The sequence below is a fragment of the Lepidochelys kempii genome, chromosome 17 (assembly GCF_965140285.1).
Source record: "Lepidochelys kempii isolate rLepKem1 chromosome 17, rLepKem1.hap1, whole genome shotgun sequence".
Taxonomy (NCBI): Eukaryota; Metazoa; Chordata; order Testudines; family Cheloniidae; genus Lepidochelys; species Lepidochelys kempii.
The window spans coordinates 19,333,180-19,356,702 of NC_136396.1; the positions used below are offsets into that span (position 1 = coordinate 19,333,180).

Consider the following 23,523-nt stretch of genomic DNA (forward strand, 5'->3'; position numbering starts at 1 on the left):
CACAAGCCTAAGTGACTCAGGCACGTCGGAGCCTCGGTCCCAATGACTTTCAATGCCTCCTAAGTGCCTATGTCACTTAGGCTCCTCAGTCCCGTTTTCCCAAGTCACTTAGATGAATTTGAACATTTTAGTCTCATGGGAACTCCCCTAAAGTCAGCCTCTTTCTACATTGCTCCTGGGTGTCTGTAGGTTTGGTTTGGATTCCGGTATAATGCGTTTGGCTAATCATATTTTGCTCTCTTTGGGACCAGTGTTGGGCTGTAGGGATCTGACTTGCAGGTGTCTGACTTCAAGACCCTTTGCAGAGGTGCAGAGCTGTTCTAGTGACTCACTCTGGCAACCAGATAAGGAGGGTGTCATTAACTCCAACTCCAACGCATAATAGGTTGAGAATTCCTTCAAGGTAAAAGAGCCAGAAGGAAGGGACAGGCGGGTCAGGGAACATCCCAAGGAACAGATGGCTCAAGTGAAGGCTTAGGTTTGTAAGTGCAGTCCTGCCTCAGGGTTTCATTACATAAGTTAAAAATAAAGGAAGTGATTATGGAGCATAATCTATTGCGAGTGCTGCAGGGAGAGCGGGGTGGGGACCTCCCTGACTTACAAGAACCTGTCATCCATGGATGCCCAGATGCTCTGCAAACCTTAAGCCTCATGACCCTGTGAGGTACCCACGTTATGATGGGGAAACTAAGGCATGGTGTCAAAGTGACTTGCCCAAGGCGAGTCAATGACAGGACTAGACAGGAAAAGAATCCAGGAGTCCTCACTCGACCACTGGACAACACTGCCCCTCACATACCCCATTACATGTGTCCATATGAAAAAAAGTTTCATGATTACTTTAAAGCACTATCTCCAAGTAATAGGACTTCAGTATCTCACATGACGGCTGTTTTGTGGTCCTCTAGCGTATTACGGAAATTGATTCTGTGGCCCTGGGGGCTTAGGAAGTTACAGATCACTGCTTCAGAGGTTAGCTCAGCAAGCGACCTGCTCCGTACAAGAGCACTGACTGCTCTCGGTTTACTTTGCTGTACCGACGGAATATTGACCCTTTAATAGCAAGCTCCATGACAAGAGACAACATGTGACCAACGCTACTTAAGAGCTAGAATACTGAAAGGAAAGGTGCTCTAGTAACTTCCCCAGGGCCCTTGTAGCTCAAACATCAGGCTTGGAAATCCTAGTGGGTCAGATTCTCAGTCGGAGTAAATCAGTGTAACGCGGACATCAAGAGAGCTAGGCTGACGTCCACCAGCTGAGGAGCTGGCTCTGGGATGGGAAATCAGAGCACGTGCCCAAAAGCAAGTTCTAGGAACTGCTCCCCACCTGGCTGCTCCCTGAAAACGAAGTGAAGGAGGGGGATGTTCTCTTACAGCACCCCTGGATGCACGGCGAGACACATAGGAGAAGGAATTTGTTGGGGGGAGCAACGGGGATGAGATCGCAGCCTTGAGAGGCAGAGGAAACCTCACCCCTGGGAGCTAACGCAGCCCCCCAGAGAGTCTGTACCATGGGCGCTGTGGGAAAAAGAAGGTGGGAGACCGATGCTCAGCTGGGGGCTAGCGTTCAAAGCCAGCAGTGACATCCTACGTCCTAGCAGACTGCAGGATGAATGCAGCACAAGGGCTTTCAGCACATGGAACCGCAGCACCCGCTAGCCCCCAGCTGTGGGAAGAGGTGGCTTTTGGGACTCAACACACAGTGTGAGGTGGTACCGCTCTGGGATACCCGGGGGCAGGGCATTGGCTGTTCTTGTCTTGGCCACACAGACAGGGTAGCTTTAGGACAGTTCCTGAAGCCGCCTGATATTTACTTCTGGCTACACTGCGCAGACCAGCAGCTGAGGCTCGTTCCTAATCCAGCGCTCGAGAGCCGCCTTTGCAGCTGTCGCTCCCTTTCTATGGGGATGTTAGACCTGTTAACACTGGCTTCCTGTTATTCTTCCCAGCTTCCTTTGAAGAGCCTGCTTGTCTGTTGAATAGCAGCGGGGAGAATGCAATGGGCTCTTTTTCGTTCTGTTTAACGATTTTCATAGGAACGTTTCCTGCGGAGTTTATTTTACCTCTAGCACATTACAAAGGTCAGCTGGCTGATCACTTACACAACGTTCATGTCTAAAGGCGGGGAGCCTTGCTCAAAGCCAGGGAGCTTTGAACATAACTGCCCCACCAGAAGCTGGGGGGAGGGGGGGAGATAGTGGGAACAAGAGCGTTTTAAAGGATCATACTGAAATGCAAACTGAACAGGTAGCTTCATGGGGTGAGCAACGAATCTGCGGTCCCTGCAGCCACAGATCCAAATCCCAGCCAGGCCATCTCGGCCCATCCTCCCTTCAAGATCCATTTACTGAGCCCCATGCATTCACGGGGAGGGGACTTTCAGACAAGATCCTCAAACCTGAGTCAGCAGCCCCGACATTAAAGATTCTGTTATAGTTTCATAAGAGCAGCAGTTTGACCCCCAGGGTCCTTTGCCAAAACGTTCATTCCACCTCCCTCCACCCCAGAGCTGGCTGCATTTCAGCAGTCCCTGCATGAATACAATCTGTGAAGCGCTGTGGAATCTTTTCCAGTGAAAGGGACTAGAGAGAAGCAAGATAATATAGAGCGTCGGTAGTTGCTTTCAGAGAGATTGCCCCTCTCCTGTGGGAGGATAATCCATTCACAGTTTGGCCATTAGGAGAGAATGGTGCTCCCTAGGTGGTCCTACACCCCAGCTGCTCACAAGATTCCACCTACACTAAGAACCAGATTCACTGCTGAGTGCTGAGACCATTTTAACTCATCACGTAGCTGGGACAAAGCCCATCACTGTTACTGATTCAATCATGCTGCTGTAGCCGTGTCAGAAAAGGGACCCTTTCTGAAAATAAACGGGGGCCTAGAGAGAGGGGACCATTGGCTACTGGGGAGAGCAAGGCCTGAGAGTTAGGACTCCTGGGTTCTATGCACAGCTTGGTCACTGAGCTTTATGGAAAGAGGCAGTCCTGGTGCCTGCTTGGTGATCTCCACAGCAGTTTCAGAGCATTATGAGCCCCAACCAAACAAGGCTGCTGGGTGCCTAAAGACTATTCAGAGCTACTGGGGCTGTGCCAATGACAGACACTCCCAAACACATACATCTTGCTGATGAAGTCTCTCACTTGGGGCACCTTCCTAGCCAGGTTTCAAAGCTCCAGGTACTTTCCAGAGCGGTGCCCAGCCCAGCTGTATGCTACTTACCCTAACATTAGAGCAAGAAAGTAGGAATATGAGCGGGGAACATGTCCGTCCTTGCTTATAGGCCTGTCATTTAGGATTCATCTTATCGCCCCTCACGCTCTGCGAACCCAACTGATTTACTATATTCAAGAAACCTGAACATTTCTGCCCTTCTCTAAGGCCCTCAGAGTGAACCAAGCCTTGCCACTTCTCGGGAGGCAGGACTTGGCTCCATTTTTACAGATGGGTAAACTGAGGCACGGATAGGCTTGTGCTTTCAGAAGTGGGGACTAATGTTGGGTGTCCACTTTGACACACCCAGGCCTGATTTTCCAGAGGTGATGAGCACACAGAAACCCCATCGAAGTTATAGGTGCTCACTACTTCCAGGGGAAAAGAAAGTCAGCCCCTAGGCACTAAAGGTGATCATCCAGATGTAATGGACATTAAACTGTTGGCCTGAGAGACCTCCTTGGGTTGTGCAGTGAGTCAGGAGCAAAGGCGGGAACAGAACCCAGATTTCCCGGCAACTAATCCTGTACTTTACCCTCAAAAGCCAACCTCCCTCCTCCCTGGAACAAAGGGGAAAAAAAAGTGGGAAAGGAAAGTCAATCTGAAGGGGCAGTGTTCTAGCACTGCCCTACGTCATTCTGTGGGGATTGCAGGCATTAGCTCAGCAGCGTTCACAGGGCACCAGGCCAAGCCAGAGCAGCTGGTGCTGCAGCCGGGGAGGAGTGGGACAAGGGAATCAAACAGAAGTGTTTTAATCACAAAAAGGCCTTTTTTTGCAACTTCCCTGAAGGGATGTGCGGGGGGATGGAAGAAGGCATACGGTTCTCAGGCCGCAATCTTGCAAAGCATTTAAGCACATGTAAAATTAGCCAGGAAAGAGGTTTCTTACCTGTGTCCTGTCGGAACTGCACCAGGCTTGGTATGTCGATGACATAAGGGGCGAGCATGGCGTCTGCCTGCCCCAGCGGGATACTGCTGCTGGCCAGCCCCGGTCCTGATCGTCTCCCCTTCTGTGCAGGGGCCTGGAGAGCCTGTTCAATAAAGCTGCATACGCTCCCTCTGTATGGCCTCCACCTGCCGAACTCGTCCTGCCATTCCCATACTGCCACTGCGGGCAGGGCCACATGCCCTGGCACGGAATTGGGGAGCCCAGGTGGCCCAGCAGAACCGCTTCCGGCACCCAGCGCGGCTGCCATTTTCCAAGGTCTGAAAGCGAGCCAAGCCAGAGCACGTTGTCCACCCACCTTCAAACCATCCCCTTCAAGGGCGTACGTCAGGCCTGCAAAGAGAGAGAGACACAAGACATACAGAGTTAAGAATGACAACCCTGAGCTGACAGCAGGCAATCCAGCAGGTAGGCGGCAAAGTCTACAAACCCGGGGGGAGGAAGCATATGCATTTCTCCATGAAAGACAATTGGGAGGTGAACTCGCTGAACACTTCAAGCATGCAACTCAGAAGCGAATCAATGTCAAACCCAGCGGGTTAAATGTAGTTTGGGGTCCTACCCAGGCCTGAATCCTGCTGCCAACGTTAGGGGGGTTACAATCAAATGGACAGCGTAACCTTTTGGGGGCAAAGACTCTCAGTGTTAGACCCCCAAGCACATGATGTCAGCACTGACAAGTAGGCCAACATGGGGCATTACAGGAACCCAGGATTTCCAGTGTTATTCATTATGGGTATTGCAATAGATCTAGAGGCCCTGATCTGGGATCAGGCCCCCATTAGCCAGGCTCTGTACGCACACAACCAAAAACCAATCGCTACCCTTCCCCCAATGCCGCAGTCAAAGGGTTAATCCGTGTATCACACTGCCTGCTAACAGCCTTCTAAAATGCCATGGGCCCTGGAGAGCTCAAGAGCAGGGCACAACTTAACCAACAGAGCAGCCATCAGTTGGCTGGAAGGTTTTGTCCATCACAATCAGAAGCACGAGCCTGGGGAGATGCAGGTAGCAACGGAGCCTCCACTGGTGTACGGGGCCCTTTGGCATCTAGGGCAGCCAGGCTCCTGTGGGCGCAGCACCCACCCCTCGGGGGCGGCTCCTGTGGTTGGTTATTTCCAACTCATCCATATGGAATAAAGCAGAGACACCCAGATGGCTGCGTTCTCAAGAGGAGAGCGATGCATTTTAAAGAAAACTATAGCGAATGAGTCATCCTGTGCAGTTCTACCCAACGACCCCAGGCTTACAAGCCACCAGCAGCAAACGAGACCCCCCACAGATCATTTGATTAACAAAAAAAAAAAAAAAATTCGAGACATTTGCTGCTGTCACTTAGCACCCTCACAATTCCCCAGGAGTGGTTATTTTACAGCTTGGAATTACAAGTCACTTCAACAAACCCCAGGTGCAAAATCTCAACACCTGCCTCGTGCGTTATTTTTACGTTGGATTTCACACACTGCTGCTCAGCATTGCTGAGCTCAGCTTGGATCATCTCAGTTCAGAGCTCTGCTGTGGAGTTTTCTATCCCATCTGGTGCCAATGTTTGCAAGCAGGGGGTACTCTGCGCCCCACGGGGAAAGGGACAGCTGTACATATAGGGCTCCTGGCCTTTCCAAATATATACAGTGGCCTGGATAACTATCAGCAAAGCAGGCCATCAGGGGGAGGCGCGCTCTGTTTTGGAGGGCTTGTGCTTGTGCTCCTGTTAAAATATAGCAGCAGCAGAAGGAAAAAAAAAAAAGATCACAGCAGATATACATCTATTAACGCTTTCTCCTTACGTGGTAGCTTTCCCCCAAAGCACTACAGCCTCAAAACCCAGATGGGGGTAGACATCCTCCTTACCTACTGGCCAACGAAATCCTGGGTCATGATTGGCTGAAAAGAGTCACATAACAAACGGTCTACTGTCTACCTCCTTGGGGGTCAACAATGCTTAGCTAACTCGAGGAGCTGCAGCTGCCAATCAGCACTAAATATGCAAACCAGGACATCATCCTGATTGGCTGCAAGTGAGTTCCGTGTAAATGAAAATTCACTGCCCAGTAGGTAACGGATACTATTTCCTGGATCAGAAAACTGACACTCTAAAGGGGCGAGGGCTTCCCAGTTTATGCATCTAAATGGAATTCTAGACTACAGCTGTTTGCAAGGATTGTGAAACAACAAACGCAAGTTCCATGTCTTGGGCAAAGCACTTTGGCAACTTGAAGTTAAGGCTGTATGTTTCTATTCGTTATTGAAGGGTATCGGGGTAGGTGATACCTAAGAGAAAAATGTTGTTTGATTTTTGTTTTCATTAAATAAAACATCCAACCCCATCTCAATCCATCACTCCCCTCCCACGCCAAACAGTGACACACACATTTTAAAAGCCTGGAAATCCAAAGTTAAGGTCACCCAAACCCTGAACAAAAAACTCGCATGAATTGGCCCTGTCAGCACTGGCTCTCCACTTGTGAGGTAACTCCCTTCTCTTCACGTGTCATTATATAATGCCTGCATCTGTAATTTTCACTCCATGCATCTGAAGAAGTGTGGTTTTTTACCCACGAAAGCTTATGCCCAAAACATAGAATATCAGGGTTGGAAGGGACCCCAGAAGGTCATCTAGTCCAACCCCCTGCTCGAAGCAGGACCAATTCCCAGTTAAATCATCCCAGCCAGGGCTTTGTCAAGCCTGACCTTAAAAACCTCTAAGGAAGGAGATTCTACCACCTCCCTAGGTAACGCATTCCAGTGTTTCACCACCCTCTTAGTGAAAAAGTTTTTCCTAATATCCAACCTAAACCTCCCCCACTGCAACTTGAGACCATTACTCCTCGTTCTGTCATCTGCTACCATTGAGAACAGTCTAGAGCCATCCTCTTTGGAACCCCCTTTCAGGTAGTTGAAAGCAGCTATCAAATCCCCCCTCATTCTTCTCTTCTGCAGGCTAAACAATCCCAGCTCCCTCAGCCTCTCCTCATAACTCATGTGTTCCAGTCCCCTAATCATTTTTGTTGCCCTTCGCTGGACTCTCTCCAATTTATCCACATCCTTCTTGAAGCGTGGGGCCCAAAACTGGACACAGTACTCCAGATGAGGCCTCACCAATGTCGAATAGAGGGGAGCGATCACGTCCCTCGATCTGCTCGCTATGCCCCTACTTATACATCCCAAAATGCCATTGGCCTTCTTGGCAACAAGGGCACACTGCTGACTCATATCCAGCTTCTCGTCCACTGTCACCCCTAGGTCCTTTTCCGCAGAACTGCTGCCTAGCCATTCGGTCCCTAGTCTGTAGCTGTGCATTGGGTTCTTCTGTCCTAAGTGCAGGACCCTGCACTTATCCTTATTGAACCTCATCAGATTTCTTTTGGCCCAATCCTCCAATTTGTCTAGGTCCTTCTGTATCCTATCCCTCCCCTCCAGCGTAGCTACCACTCCTCCCAGTTTAGTATCATCCGCAAATTTGCTGAGAGTGCAATCCACACCATCCTCCAGATCATTTATGAAGATATTGAACAAAACCAGCCCCAGGACCGACCCTTGGGGTACTCCACTTGATACCGGCTGCCAACTAGACATGGAGCCATTGATCACTACCCGTTGAGCCCGACAATCTAGCCAGCTTTCTACCCACCTTATAGTGCATTCATCCAGCCCATACTTCCTTAACTTGCTGACAAGAATACTGTGGGAGACCGTGTCAAAAGCTTTGCTAAAGTCAAGAAACAATACATCCACTGCTTTCCCTTCATCCACAGAACCAGTAATCTCATCATAAAAGGCGATTAGATTAGTCAGGCATGACCTTCCCTTGGTGAATCCATGCTGGCTGTTCCTGATCACTTATAAACAAATAAATCTGTTAATCTTTAAGGTGCCACTGGACTCCTCGTTTTGTGTGTGGATACAGACAAACACAGCTACCCCCGGATACTTGACACCCCGAACTGCAATCCTCACCCCTTGCATATCTACCGTTATTGCGTGTAAGATGGAAACAGTTTGAGGTACATTGTGATAAGGACTTTACAAACTTCTCAGTCTGGTTGCTGATCTCTCATATCTAACATCCACTGCATTTGCATCACTTACCTGTAGAGTCTAGGAACAGTGAAGAATATGGCTGTGGTCCTGTACCAGCATATCTACCCCAGATCTCCCATGACCCCACGTGTCTACTGTGTCAGCTACTAAATTCAGTGGTCCAGCTCTTCAGAGATCTGCAGGCCCAGATGTAGTAGCTACATGTCAGTGCTAAATCTCACAGCAGAACAACTTTGCTTTTAGTTTTAAAAAATATCTTCTCCCCTGTTGTTAACAGCACTTTAGATTGTAAGTTTCTAGTTTATTTTTCACCATTTATGCTACTTGATTATTAACTTGGGCTCCCATCCAGCAATCAGACCTGCACGGGTGGATCTCTGCCCCTGGGGCAGAGCCTCATGTAAGGATCCACTCACCTGGATTTGACTGCAGGACTGGGGACTCTGACAACAAAAGTAGTTTGGAAAGTTTTTGTTTCTTTCTCCTTCACAGTCACTTCCTGCTTCTCAAGCCCTAGCAGTGAGCAGCAGAGCTGGGTTCACGGCACTACCAGGCAACGTTCAAGCCAAAAGTCTGTTTCCACTGAAATTTAAAACAGAAGTTGGAGGGGGGTGGAAAAAACCCACCAACAACTATTCTGTTGTGTAAAAGCCTTTTTAAATACATAAAAATCTGAACTTTGGCTCTACAATCCAGCTGACAATGTCGCTTTAAAATTTCTGGATTGAACTCATCGGTGCTAATAAAAACTCAATGACAATGTAGCCTGCCTCACAAGCGGAAAAGAAAAGGCCAGGGAGCCTTAGATCTGTGCTGTGGATGTAGGCAGTTTTCTAGGGCTGACAGAGTGGGATTCTTTTCAAGCACAGGGCTTTTCAGCATGCTATTCGAACAGGACAATGCCCAGAAAAGATTTGCAAGGATCACTGACACCACACTTAGGAAACGCGAGGTCCGCAAACAAGCGACTACATATCATCGCGGTGAATGGATTGTATTTGAATTAAAAGATTCCTAGGCGTGCAGGCTACACTAAGCCAGGGGTCTCCAACTGGCTGACGACTCAGCATCAGGAGGGCGCGTTTGTTACAGGATTGCAGGCAGCCCCATATCCCGTGCAATTCGGAAACCCCAAAGGGAAGATCAAACTAACAGCCCCGCTGCGCCGCGTGGTGCTTGCCAAGCCCCACAGCGAATCAAATGAAATTTTAGTTTCGTTCCCCTGTGAATTTACAGGAGCAACAGAGGCACTACTATGACCATCATCCATTGTTCCGGTCTCTCTGTGGGTGTCGCTGGAGATACCTGGAAAGAAACACGAGTCTCACAGCTGTAGAGAAATCTCAGGTACCTGTGCTGTTCCTGGGCACTGTAGGCCAAATCCGGCCCAGCCTGATCCCACCTGGAGCAGCCAGGTGAAATTTACTAGGATCATATCAGTTTTATTCATAGAGTTTAAGGCCAGAATTCTGATCACCAGGTCTGACCTCCTGCATAACACAGGCCAGGGACCCCCACCCAGTGATTTTTGCATCAAACCCTTAACTTCTCTATGGGCTGCAGTATATCTTGCAGAAGGGTATCCAACCCTGACTCTGGGGTTCAGGGAATGGTATGGCCTGTACCCCAAACTTGACCTGGGATTCATGGGAGAGTAATGACCATAGGTCTGGCCTAGGAATCAGGAGACCTGGGTTCTGTTCCCAGCTCTGACACTGACCTCCAGTGTGAGCTTGACCAACTCATTACCGCACTGTGCCTCTGTTTCCCATCCCACCCTTTGTCTGTTTAGACTATAAGTTCCTTATTGTTTCTGTCCAGTGCCTAGCACAACAGACAAATAGAACCAGGAGTGGAACTATGCCAGGTAACAGGCTCCAGTACCCATTACAATGGAGGAATCAAAATAGGTGGCTGCCCTCTTTGCTCTGGCAGCTGGATTCTAACATGCTCTAAGAGGAGTTTGAAGCTCAACTCCCACTGGCAGGTGAGCCACCGTGTCCTTTAAAATCACATCAGATAACACTGTCTTCCACCACGGCACACGCCAGTCCGAAGCTCAGGGAGACACAAGGGGGCTTTAACGAGACACGGCATGCCACAAGTGCGGATGCATCAGAAGAGATGAATATGCATTGCTCACATCCACTTGCATAAATACCACTGGGCATTTACAATCGTCCATCGATAATTCGCTCCCCACAAGGTTCCTTTACAGAGCTGATCTCAGGCTGACAAAATATCAAAGGGCGTTTTCGAGGTAGAAATGCAAACCCACCTGGATACTAGAAAAAGTACTACGAGCAAATGCAGTGTGAACGTAGAGAAGGAAATCAGACAGCCTGATATAAGAGAGAGTTGAACTGTACGCTCGTTCGCCACCCTGTGCAATCCTAGTGCTTTCACAACCATTAAAAAATTAAGATGGCAACCTGATTCAAGGTCATCGGACTAACTTTCTGGCTCCAGAGCCTTTTCACTATCAGAATGAATCGTTAGTATTTACAGCAGAGGCCTCAACCAAGATCAAGAGACATTAAGGCTACACACATTGCGAGCTGGGGTTTGCGTCCCTTATTCATGTGCCCATTGGGACACTGCACCCCATACTCTTCATAGTGATATAATTGTATGATTATGGCATAATTATGATGCATTTTGTATGGAGGTGTCATTGGAAAGGTTACGATTTTGTTGAATATGATTATGTTATTTGTATGCATTATCATTTTGGTATCTGAAGTTATGAATATTGACTATGTATCTGTATTTCACATGTAGTCACACCTGGGTGACACCCACTGGGCAAAGTGCTTCCAATCTAGATAGGGGGCTGTGAAGAGCCTATTCAGGGTAATGGGCCATTAGGAAAAACAATAAGCCTTAGGAGCAGCTTCTCCCCAACCTGGTGAGCCTGTAAGGGAACGTCTCCACTGGCCACGTTAAAGCGCTGCCCTGTGGCTTGGGTAGTCACGGCACAGCGCTGGAAGACAGCTCTCCCAGCACTCTAAAAACACCCCCACCTCCACGAGGGGCGTAGCTACCAGGGCTGGGAACGCAGCTCCCGGCGCTGGTGCACGGTCTACACTGGCATGTTACATCGCTGAAAGGTGCAGCGCTCGGGGGGGTGTTTTTTTCGCCAGTGTAGACAAGGCCTAAGAAATGGCTGCTATAACTCAGCAAAGTATGCAAAGGCATGTGATCAGGTCACATGACACGGAACTCCATCTTGGATACCAGTGTTTTTCCAAAAAGAAAAGGGGGACTTGTGGCACCTTAGAGACTAACCAATTTATTTGAGCATGAGCTTTCGTGAGCTACAGCTCACTTCATCGGATGCATACCGTGGAAACTGCAGTAGACCTTATATACACACAGAGACCATGAAACAATACCTCCTCCCACCCCACTGTCCTGCTGGTAATAGCTTATCTAAAGTGATCATCAGGTTGGGCCATTTCCAGCACAAATCCAGGTTTTCTCACCCTCCGCCCCCCCCCCCCCCACAAACTCACTCTCCTGCTGGTAATAGCCCATCCAAAGTGACCACTCTCTTCACAATGTGTATGATAATCAAGGTGTTTTTCCACAAACCCAGTTTGGGACATCGGGTTCCTGCCATATGCTAAAGCTACATAAGGCAGGGAGCGACCTCATTGGTTGTTCTTCACTCCCCCACAACTGAAGACCTAAGAGAATCTCCTAAAGAAAAGGACTTGGAACAGGGGTGGGAATCCCAAGATGCAAAGCAAGTGCAGCTTGTGGCTTGACAATCTGCAAGCCTGCTGGTATCGTCAGCCAGGGCGAGAATTTGTTAATTCATATCCTACCTTTCTGGTATTTTAGGCTTAGTTTGCGGTTTTGTTTATTGACTAGGTAATCTGCTGGGATCTGTTTGCTAACACTTATAATCACGGAAAATCTATTTCTTTGTAATTAATAAACTTATTTTATGTTTTCATCTAAACCAGTGAATTTGAATAAAGTGCTTGGGAATCTTAGCTCAAGGGGCAGGGGCATTTCCTCTCCACATTGAGGGGGAGGCGAACTGGATAATAAATTCATACTGGTCAGGGTTTTGACCAGGGCAGGATGGTACAGCTCTGGGGTCCTAAGTTGGGAAGCTGGTGGTTATTTTGGCTGTAGCTTCTCCATTGTTGGTTCATGGTCAGCCTGTGTGTAACTGCAGCTGGGTGTGTCCCGATCTGTGTGTTTGCTGGTGGAAGTGTAGGACTGGGAGCGGGTCTGCAGCTTCTCACAGCAGCACAGTGTGAGAGGGAGCCCAGGCTGGTGAGTCAGAGGGCTCAATGGTACCCCAGTTCCAGGTGGCACCCTGGGGGGAACCTGTCACACTCATACTTGCACTGTTCAGTAAGAACTATCACGAGTATTAGCAGCCACGTAAGCACAGAGAGCAGTAGCGGAGCCAAAGCTGAGTACACACTCATGGGTTTCAGCGTGCGTACATGAGCAGGGGAATCACGCCCCTAGCTCATAGTGGAGACGAACTTAATACAGAGCGCTCCCCTCAGATCATACCAGTCCAGAGATCAGCCTGCAAAATTCTAAATTCTCTCCACTACTACCGAAGCCAAGGGGAGCTGAAAGCACTCAGCACCTCCCAGGATCAGACCCTTCATCAGGAAGGTTTGCACTAAAGAAACAATGTCAACTCAAAGCTGGCCAGCACTTCAGATTCTGTATAAACACGTTTATACCAAACCCAACAGACATGCATCCATTCATTTCTTTTCACTCCAGTGGAAAAGGGTTTTACACAGATATTTTAGGGTGCTGTTCAAATGCAAAACGAGAAAGTTGCTTTTAAGCACACATTCTCTTGGGGGTGGGGTTTTCCACTGAGAGCCTGAAAGCAAAACGGAAGTTTCCACTTTTTGGCTTATATTATCTCAGCAAATATTTATTTGCCCAGGCTAAGAGAATCACTATAAACAATCAGCATGAACAGCAAAAAGAAAATTAGATTTTCAACACTAGTTCAATTTTAGTAAACCAAGTGCTCTTTGTAACATGGGTCAGGAATTCTGACTAGAAATATTATGAAGAAGTGGTCAGTGTCCTTTTAAAGAATCAAACTCAGAAATGACTATTTATATGGTCAATCCATATAAAAGGCCCAGTTAGGGAGGAAGAGTGGTCTGGTGGTTAGGACGCTACCCTAGGAATCTGGAAATGTGGGTTCAATTCCCTTCTCTACCACAGACTTCATGTATGACTCTGGGAAAGTCACCCTCTGCTTCTGTTTCTCAGCGGTAACACAGGAATAGCACAGGGTGTTGTGAGGCTCACAATCCTCAGATACTATAGCAATGGGCAGCCACATAATACCACAGATATTGCCTGCCAGGAACAACTGACAGTCTAAAGTCCAGAACCTACAACTGGACCCTTGTGGGTCCAAATGCAGGAGCAGGACCAAGGGCCTCATCCAGTAAACAGTACCAAGCACGGTGTCCCCATGGGAATACTGGTAGCATTTGCAGGATCAGACCCTGAGGAAGAAAAGTCCTACAGTTAAGACAAGGGTAACATTTTCAAAAGTCACTTGGGCATTTAGGGCATGTCTACACAGCAAGCAGGATCCCATGGCAGTGAGTCTCAGAGCCTGGGTCTACAGACTTGGGCTCACGCTACAGCACTAAAAATAGCGTGTAGATGTTCGGTATCTGAAGCTTAGGGAGTGGGGTCTTCAGAGCTGCAGCAGGATCCTGCTTGCTGGGTAGATGTACCCTACGTGCCCTAGATCTCATTGAAACTAAGTGAAAATGGGCCTTTAGCACTTGAAAAGTTAACCCCAAGTCAAAATTAATCTCATTTCTGTAAAAGGCAGCTCCCACAGAACTTCCTTCCAAATATCAAAGCAAATTGCTTTAAAAGATGCAAGATTTAAAAAAATCTTTAAGTCCTAGACATTTCATAACTTTTGAGAATGAAAATAAATTGCTATCTTAAAGGGTCACCATCAGTTTAAAAACTGGCATCTGTCTGAAAGTGCTTTCCCAAGGAACAAATAAAGGCTGGGCTACCACAAATTGCTCTGATTGAACCAAACGGGTTTCTAAACAGATTTAGTTAAGTCGGCACAAACCCTTTGCAAGCTAAACTCATATCCGCCTCGCAACATGGACATCAGCTTAGGAGGAGCTGATTGTGAGTTAGCGTGCAATGGAGATGCACTGATTTAGTTCAGCCAGTGGAATTTCTGGGCATGGACTGGCCAAATGTTACTATAGTAGAAGGATGAAAGAGACGCAAGCCTTAGCTCCATTCATCAGTGCAGCTTACCCCAGCTCCAAGCAATGATACACTGTACTAGCTCACATTGTACAGCTTTGCCCATCCATGGGGTTTGCACGGGTGCAGCTATAATCAGGACAAAGCATCTCTCTGTTTTTACAGCTTCGACACTGACAGCACCTTGCGCATAGTCAGTTTCACGGTTGCCGCTCTAGTCAGTTTCCCCTGTTGTGTGTGGAGGTTTTGCACACAGCAATGGGGGAAGGAGGGAGAAACATTTTAAAAAATAAGAACATGTGATTTTAAACCCACGCACTTTGGCAGGAGGACTTGGGCAGGTGTGAGATCTGAAACTGTTTTACTCATTCTTTTAAAAGTAACTAGCTTTAATTGGTGCCACTTTAAATTCTCAGCGTAGAGTTATCTGGGAATGAACTGAGTGGACTGAGTCTCCCCTTGCATTTTAGGGGGTGTCTGCCACTAGCATCTGCAAGAGACCAGGGTCGTATTTGAGTGGAGACAGTCGATATCGAAAATGAAAGGAGTGATGTTGAATGGGAGGTGCATGCTCGGCAAGGGGGAACAAACTGACAGATTGTTTGCAAAGCTGGGTGTGCACGCTGGAGGAGGCTGAAGGTGGTAGACACCCACAGCCCTCTAGGGAGGGGGATAGAGAGGGGTAATAGAGTAGGCTGGGCACAAGGGCTTTATGTCCCTGGAGCTGGAGAAGGCCTGTCAGATCCAAGCAGATGGGGTGATGGGGCGGGGGAAGAGAGAGGACTGAATAGTAAAGTGGGAGTAAAATCTCCAGAACACACAGAGGCTTTAAGTGCCCACCCAGAGTAATGAGACGTGCCCAAACCTGAGGAGCAGTTCCAGCGCCAGGCACAGACAAATCCCCTGACTCGCAGAGACACACTTCTCACTAGAGAAAGGAAGAAATGAAGGGATCAGTTACCTCCACCCAAATCACCAAGGGAACCTCAAGTTACTCCACCCATCACCTCCCTGCCCTCCCAGAGATACCCCACAGTGATCAGACCTCAGAGTTAGACCCCCATCCCACAACACTGCCCTCTGATTCTCACAGTGACTGGACCCCACCGTCACGCACCCCCAGCCCTCCTGCCTGGCCTCCACCCACCCCCCAGGGGCCAGACTCCTCCCCCCCGCCCTCCTGCCTGGCCTCCACCCCCCCCCTCCAGGGGCCAGACTCCCCCCCTCCAGGGGCCAGACTCCCCCCCCGCCCTCCTGCCTGGCCTCCCCCCCCTCCAGGGGCCAGACTCCCCCCCCCGCCCTCCTGCCTGGCCTCCCCCCCCCTCCGGGGGCCAGACTCCCCCCCCCGCCCTCCCCCCCTCCGGGGGCCAGACTCCTGCCTGGCCTCCCCCCCCTTCCAGGGGCCAGACTCCCCCCCCCGCCCGGCCTCCCCCCCCCTTCCAGGGGCCAGACTCCCCCCCCCCGCCCGGCCTCCCCCCCCCTTCCAGGGGCCAGACTCCCCCCCCCCGCCCGGCCTCCCCCCCCTTCCAGGGGCCAGACTCCCCCCCCCGCCCGGCCTCCCCCCCCCCTTCCAGGGGCCAGACTCCCCACCCCGCCCGGCCTCCCCCCCCCCCTTCCAGGGGCCAGACTCCCCACCCCGCCCGGCCTCCCCCCCCCCCCTTCCAGGGGCCAGACTCCCCACCCCGCCCGGCCTCCCCCCCCCCCCATCCAGGGGCCAGACTCCCCCCCCGCCCCCCCCAGAGGTCAGACCCCCAGGTACCCCCCTTCTGCCCCCAGGCATCTCCCGCGACCCGCGCCGTTCAGAGGCCCGGGGCGCCCCTCACCGTCACTCCGGGCGCCGCTCCGCTCCGGCCAGCGCTGGGCAGGAGGCAGCGAGAGCTGCTGGGGGCAGCGCCTTCCCTCGCAGCCGAGACAGAGCGCCCAGCGCGCATGCGCCCCCCCGCGCGGGGCACCCTGGGACTTGTAGTACGGAGCGGCCATCGGCCTTCCCCCACCCCCCGCCTCTAGCTCGCCCTGCCCCAGCCTCAGCTGCAGCCACCCGCCCGGGGCTCGGGGGAGGAGGGGGACTCCTCCAGTCCAGTCCAGTCCAGTCCCGCCACGGGGCTTTTTTGGGGGGCTCCCCACTCCAGCCCACCCCCCAGTTTGGGGGGCTCTTTTGGGGGCTCCCCCAGCCTCCCCCAGTTTTGGGGATTTTATTGGGGCTCCCCCAGCCCATCTCTCTTCCAGTTTTGGGGTCTTTTGGGGGGGGTCCCCCAACTCCTCCTACTGCCACAGCTTTGGGGACTTAATGTGCCACGCCCAACCTCCCCCTGTTGTTTTTTTGGGGCCTCACTGGGGCTCCCCCAGCCCAACAGTCACTTTCTGGGCCTTTGAAACCCCCCCTCCCCCCAGCAAATGTCCCCCCCCAATTCATTGGCCTGATCCTCCTTGGAACCCACGTGTACGGGGAGTTTGCTGAGAGACCCATCCCAGCCCAGGTGGGAGGCGGTTCAAAGCCCCTCTCAGGCGAGTGCAGGTGGCCACTCCGTCCCAGCTGCTGCCTTATGAAAGCAGGACCCAGTTCTCAGCCACCCCTTCCTGTGCTTGGGACAGGCAGGTGCACAGTGTCACTGACCCCAGCTGCTCCAAAGCCATGAACCAACCCCCCGCCCCTGCCCCCAAATCATAAATTTGGCTTAAAAACCATGAGACTTGGGTTTATTTTTTTGCCTTCAGGTCACATGCTGGTCCCACTTTCAAGCTTTTCTCTGCACCCGGAAAGCCTAGCCACTCACTTTTGATTGAAATGACAGCTGAGAGTCTCACATAATCACATGACTCTGGGTGCTGGGGCTTTAAGAAACACCACAAATATTGCGAGACTCGTAGCCTCCCAGCTGCTCTAACCATCTTGTTTCAAATCTTCTTTGAGTCTCTTCTCTTCTCTTCATCTCTTACTGGCACAAGGAGAGGGAAATAACATCTGTCCTACTGCATTTTCAGAGAGAGGTTGGATAAAAGCTGCTATACAAAATGTTATCAGATTCTACTGTATTATCAAGGCCTGACAAAAACAACCGGTTACAGAGACAGCTAGCGAGGCTAGAGAATGGGATTAAAGATGGATATTTTATGATCTGGGGCTTCCAGCACAGAAAATCTAGTTTAAAAAAAATTGTAATCAGTCATCAATAACTTGGTGTTTTACAGAAGATTTACTTATGCAGATTAATCTCAAATCTCTGTTAAATTTTCTGCACTGCTTAGCTCCTTAGCTCCCTGACATCAAACAGGCTTAATAGGACTGAATGAGAACCAGAGGCAGCTCCAAAACCCATATCTGATGAACATGAATCGTTACATTTTTGCCTGTGGGTGATAAAGGCAGGATTATGGAAGCAGCACAAAGCAAGAGAATCACCTGGAAGATTAAAGAACCTTTATGTTCCCTGCCTTAAAGACAACAGCTGCAAAGAGAGAAAAAGATTTGTGTCTCCAAAGGAAAAATTGGAAAAGCATAGGGGGTGGAGTGTGTCAGTTTTCTCCCCTGCAAAATTCAGGGTCAGCTATAAAAGACTAAACAAAGTATTTTGCAGGGAACAGTCCTGCACGGGTAGGGGGAGCAGTGGACAACATGACTTTGCTCTTTCCCCCTTCTGAGTCTTTGGTAGTTTTTATTATGATGCCTTTTGTTGAAATCTTCTTCTTGCATGTGACCGGAGAGATACCAGTGCTGTTGCTTAGCAATTGATTTATAGCTCCAGCTTTCTTCTATGTTTTTGAACTGCTTTGGTTTCTCTTTTCTTTGGAATTAGTGAGGGTCAGATTCTGATCTCAGGAACAGGGGAGGAGGTTTTAAATGTTTTACAGATTCACCAAGCGTGCACATGTGTCTGCAAGTTTACAAAACATTTGGAAAAGTTTGCGAGATAAAGAGCATAAGAACGGCCATACTGGGTCCGATCAATGGTCCATCTAGCTCAGTGTCCTGTCTCTGACGTTGGCCAGTGCCAGATGCTACAGAGGGAATGAACAGAACAGGACATCCATCCCCTGTCATCCAGTCCCAGCTTCTGGCAGTCAGAGGCTTAGCCAGAGCATGGGGTTACATCTGACCATCTAGGCTAATAGCCACTGATGGACCTGTCCATGAAATTAACTAATTCTTTTTTTGAACCCAGTTTTACTTTTGGCCTTCACAACATCCCCTGGCAATGAGTTCCACAGGTTGACTGTGCGTTGTGTGAAGAAATACTTCCTTATGTTTTTTCTAAACCTCCTGCTTATTAATTTCAGTGGGTGACCTGTGGTTCTAATGTTATGTAAAGGAATCAATCACGCTTCCCTATTAACTTTCTCCACACCATTCATGATTTTATAGACCATTATCTCCCCCCTTAGTAGTCTTTTTTCTAAGCTGAACTGTTCCGGTCTTATTAATCTCTCCTCATACAGAAGTCGTTCCATCCCTCTAATCATTTTTGTTGCCCTTCTCTGTATCTTTTCCAATTCTAATACATCTTTCTGGAGATGGGGTGACCAGAACTGCACACAGTATTCCAGGTATGGGTAGCGTGGGGGGGGCTGTATAAACACCGCACAGGGTACAGGTTCAGATTCATACTACAGTATTATTGTGCAGGCTTCAAGAGGCTGCATCGGGCAGAGCTGGAACAATAAGGAGGCTCTCAGTCAAACCTGAGGTGCACTGGCTGAGCTGTGTGTTGAAGATAGTTGGGTGTGACTGGAAGAAGAGGGTCAGCATTGAGGTGCATTGCCAGAGCTAGGTGAGGGGGGTTCTGGACTAAAAAGACCTGGGTGATGTTACAGATGGAGCAATATTAGCAGATCTGGGTGCAGGGCTGTGAAAGATCAGACTAAAGGTACATTGGCTGGGCTATTAGAAGACCTTGAGGGCTTGTCTACACTTAACATGCTACAGCAGTACCTCTGTTGTGGTTTGGTGAAGACTCTACCGTTGGTGCAGGCTACACCAGGGGTTAAGTCAGTTTAACTGCGTCACTCTGGGCTATGGATTTTTCACACCCCTCAGCGATGGAGTTTGCCAACCTAATTTCCTAGCGTAGACCAGGCCTGAGTCAGACCAACAAAGAAGTTGTGTGATGCACTCAAAGCTGGTTTTGGTCCTTCAAGGAGGAGTGCTCCTCTTCATGTCAAAGTGGATTTCGTAAAGACAACGTCTTCATCCATCGTGTCAGTCGTATGAACGTTTTGCTGGCTGCTGGTCCTAAATGTATTACTGTAGCCACTTGGTGATGTGGAACAACAGTCAATGTCCTCAACCGACCTTCTACTTACTCAAGTTGTTAGCAAAGCCACACCATCAAATACAATTTGAGTACAGGGCCCAATGGAATGCATGTCTGTTGAGATCTACCGGACTAACTTCATATCTCTGCAATATCTGCTGCTCACAAACCGGGAAGAATTAGCAGGGGAAGCAAAAGTGGATGGGAACCTGGGAGGCAGTGACCATGAGAGGGTCGAGTTCAGGATCCTGACACAAGGAAGAAAGGAGAGCAGCAGAATACGGACCCTAAAAAGCAGACTTTGACTCCCTCAGGGAACTGATGGGCAGGATCCCCTGGGAGAATAACATGACGGGGGAAAGAGTCCAAGAGAGCTGGCTATATTTTAAAGAATCCTTATTGAGGTTACAGGAACAAACCACCCCGATGTGTAGAAAGAATAGTAAATATGGCAGGTGACCAGCTTGGCTTAACGGTGAAATCCTTGCTGATCTTAAACACAAAAAAGAAGCTTACAAGAAGTGGAAGATTGGACAAATGACCAGGGAGGAGTATAAAAATATTGCTCGGGCATGTAGGGGTGAAATCAAGAAGGCCAAATCACACCTGGAGGTGCAGCTAGCAAGAGCTGTTAAGAATAACAAGAAGGGTTTCTTCAGCTATGTTAGCAACAAGAAGAAAGCCAAGGAAAGTGTGGGCCCCTTACTGAATGAGGGAGGCAACCTAGTGACAGAGGATGTGGAAAAAGCTAATGTACTCAATGCTTTTTTTGCCTCTGTCTTCATGAACAAGGTCAGCTCCCAGACTGCTGCACTGCGCAGCACAGCATGGGGAGGAGGTGACCAGCCCTCTGTGGAGAAAGAAGTGGTTCGGGACTATTTAGAAAAGCTGGACGAGCACAAATCCATGGGGCCAGATGCGCTGCATCCGAGAGTGCTAAAGGAGTTGGCGGATGCGATTGCAGAGCCATTGGCCGTTATCTTTGAAAACTCATGGCGATTGGGGGAAGTCCCGGACGACTGGAAAAAGGCTAATGTAGTGCCCATCTTTGAAAAAGGGAAGAAAGAGGATCCTGGGAACTACAGGCCAGTCAGCCTCACCTCAGTCCCTGGAAAAATCATGGAGCAGGTCCTCAAGGAATCAATTCTGAAGCACTTAGAGGAGAGGAAAGTGATCAGGAACAGTCAGCATGGATTCACCAAGGGCAAGTTATGCCTGACTAACCTAATTGCCTTCTATGACGAGATAACTGGCTCTGTGGATGAGGGGAAAGCAGTGGACGTGTTATTCCTTCACTTTAGCAAAGCTTTTGACACGGTCTCCCACAGTATTTTTGACAGCAAGTTAAAGAAGTATGGGCTGGATAAATGGACTATAAGGTGGATAGAAAGCTGGCTAGATCGTCGGGCTCAATGGGTAGTGATCAATGGCTCCCTGTCTAGTTGGCAGCCGGTATCAAGTGGAGTGCCCCAAGGGTCGGTCCTGGGGCCGGTCTTGTTCAATATCTTCATTAATGATCTGGAGGATGACGTGGATTGCACCCTCAGCAAGTTTGCAGATGAAACTAAACTCAGAGGAGAGGTAGATATGCTGGAGGGTAGAGATAGGATACAGAGGGCCCTAGACAAATTAGAGGATTGGGCCAAAAGAAATCTGATGAGGTTCAACAAGGACAAGTGGAGTCCTGCACTTAGGACAGAAGAATCCCATGTACCACTACAGACTAGGGACCGAATGGCTAGGCAGCAGTTCTGCAGAAAAGGACCTAGGGGTTACAGTGGATGAGAAGCTGGATATAAGTCAACAGTGTGCCGTTGTTGCCAAGAAGGCTAACGGCATTTTGGGCTGTATAAGTAGGGGCATTGCCAGCAGATCGAGGGACGTGATCGTTCCCCTCTATTCGACATTGGTGAGGCCTCATCTGGAGTACTGTGTCCAGTTTTGGGCCCCACACTACAAGAAGGATGTGGAAAAATTCGAAAGCGTCCAGCGGAGGGCAACAAAAATGATTAGGGGACTGGAACACATGACTTATGAGGAGAGGCTGAGGGAACTGGGATTGTTTAGTCTGCAGAAGAGAAGAATGAGGGGGGATTTGATAGCTGCTTTCAACTACCTGAAAGGGGGTTCCAAAGAGGATGGAGCTCGGCTGTTCTCAGTGGTGGCAGATGACAGAACAAGGAGTAATGGTCTCAAGTTGCAGTGGGGGAGGTTTAGGTTGGATATTAGGAAACACTATTTCACTAGGAGGGTGGTGAAACACTGGAATGCGTTACCTAGGGAGGTGGTGGAATCTCCTTCCTTTGAGGTTTTTAAGGTCAGGCTTGACAAAGCCGTGGCTGGGATGATTTAGTTGGGGATAGGTCTTGCTTTGAGCAGGGGGTTGGACTAGATGACCCCCTGAGGTCCCTTCCAACCCTGATAGTCTATGATCCTATGATCTGGGACCAAGAAACAGGACCACTAGAAGTTGACACCATTAGAAGGGACGGGCTTAAGGGAAAGGGCTCAAAACGTGACTGGTATTAAAGAGGTATCTTTTTTAAACTGTAGACAGCATGTCAAATATTGGTGAGAGTTCTGTATCTGATAGGAGACAATATCATCCGCTGTGAACTCCCAGGGTTAATGCCGTTTTCTATCACGATGCAGCTGGACTGTTAGAGGAGCAGCTCCTCATTGGAACCACCGGAGCTATGACAATTCATGCCAGCTGAGGACCTACCCTGGGATATATCTATGGTTCCACAATTTCCAGAACAGCCCAGGGAACAAAACAGGAGACCCGACCAAAGACTTGGTTATGATCAACTGTCCTTGGGCCAGATTCAATCAGCTTGAATAGTTGCCATGAGTTCGCACAGTGTAACTGAGGTGAGAATCTGGGCCCTGTTTCTGGAGGCTCTGGAGATGCCCAGGGAACACTATCTGACCACTCGGTGAAGACATGGATGGATGGAATGGTACCAGATGACTCCGACATCATACATGTGGTTGTTGCTAAATCATCAGACTGTTCTTCAAAGCTGTCTGATGAAGCAATTTGTGATCCACCCTGGTCGTAAAGATAAGGTTCTCCTTGGACAAACTCCAATCTATTACGTTTGTGTGCATCCACAAAGATCCTGGAAGCTCATTGGTGATAATCCTCAACTTGCTGCCTGCTGACAGCACGCCCTGCAGATAAGGATGTGATGTCTCACTTTGCATCTCCCTCTGAACTTTGGCCGGACAATTTGCATTCCAAAGACACGTTGCACTAACCAGAGCCCAAGTGTTCAGATTGTCAACCCAAACAGCTGTAAAGATATGGCTCTACACACCAGGGCCACATTTACAAACCTTAGAAAGGGTCTTCCTGAACCACCCTTTAACAGATGAAGAAGTTATGTTGCGTATCCAGAAAACAAGTTCTGCATTTGGTCGTCAGCAGAACGGGTGTGCAAGCAGGGTGAGATCTGCTTTTGTACAAACAGGGCTCCTTTCTGTGTGCTGCGGAGACGTGATCTTGCTACCAGAGCCCCATCAGAGAGCTCAGTGGTGTTTACATGAGATATCTTCATTGACTCCTGGGCACAAAGTGTCAAGGTAAAATAGCCAGCAACGCTGTATTGGAGCACAAGAGTCTAACAACACCTTTGTATTAGAGAAGCACAGAGAGGCCCCAGACGAGATCGAGTCTCCATTGTGCTGGGTGCTGTACAAACACAATAAGAGACAGCCTCTGCCTTGAAGAGCTGAGCCTCTACATTGACAAGACAGGATTTTCATCCTTGTTTTACAGCTGGGAAACTGAGGCAGTGAAATCACTGGGAGT

The 23,523-nt window shown here is 49.3% G+C and overlaps 1 protein-coding gene across 4 annotated transcripts in view; it reads right to left on the reverse strand.

The window, feature by feature from the left end:
- DTX2 (deltex E3 ubiquitin ligase 2) overlaps nucleotides 1–16,392 on the reverse strand; it is a 62,265-nt gene extending 45,873 nt beyond the window's left edge. For all 4 annotated transcript variants that reach the window (XM_073316067.2, XM_073316066.2, XM_073316065.2 and 1 more), the window contains exons 1-3: nucleotides 16,281–16,392; nucleotides 15,323–15,385; nucleotides 4,105–4,494 (exon numbers count right to left, since the gene is read on the reverse strand). In XM_073316067.2, coding sequence (XP_073172168.1) covers nucleotides 4,105–4,411 — 307 coding nt within the window. In that variant the 5' untranslated portion in view covers nucleotides 4,412–4,494; nucleotides 15,323–15,385; nucleotides 16,281–16,392. The remainder of the gene's footprint in view (nucleotides 1–4,104; nucleotides 4,495–15,322; nucleotides 15,386–16,280) is intronic.
- Between the last annotated feature and the right edge of the window lie 7,131 nt (nucleotides 16,393–23,523).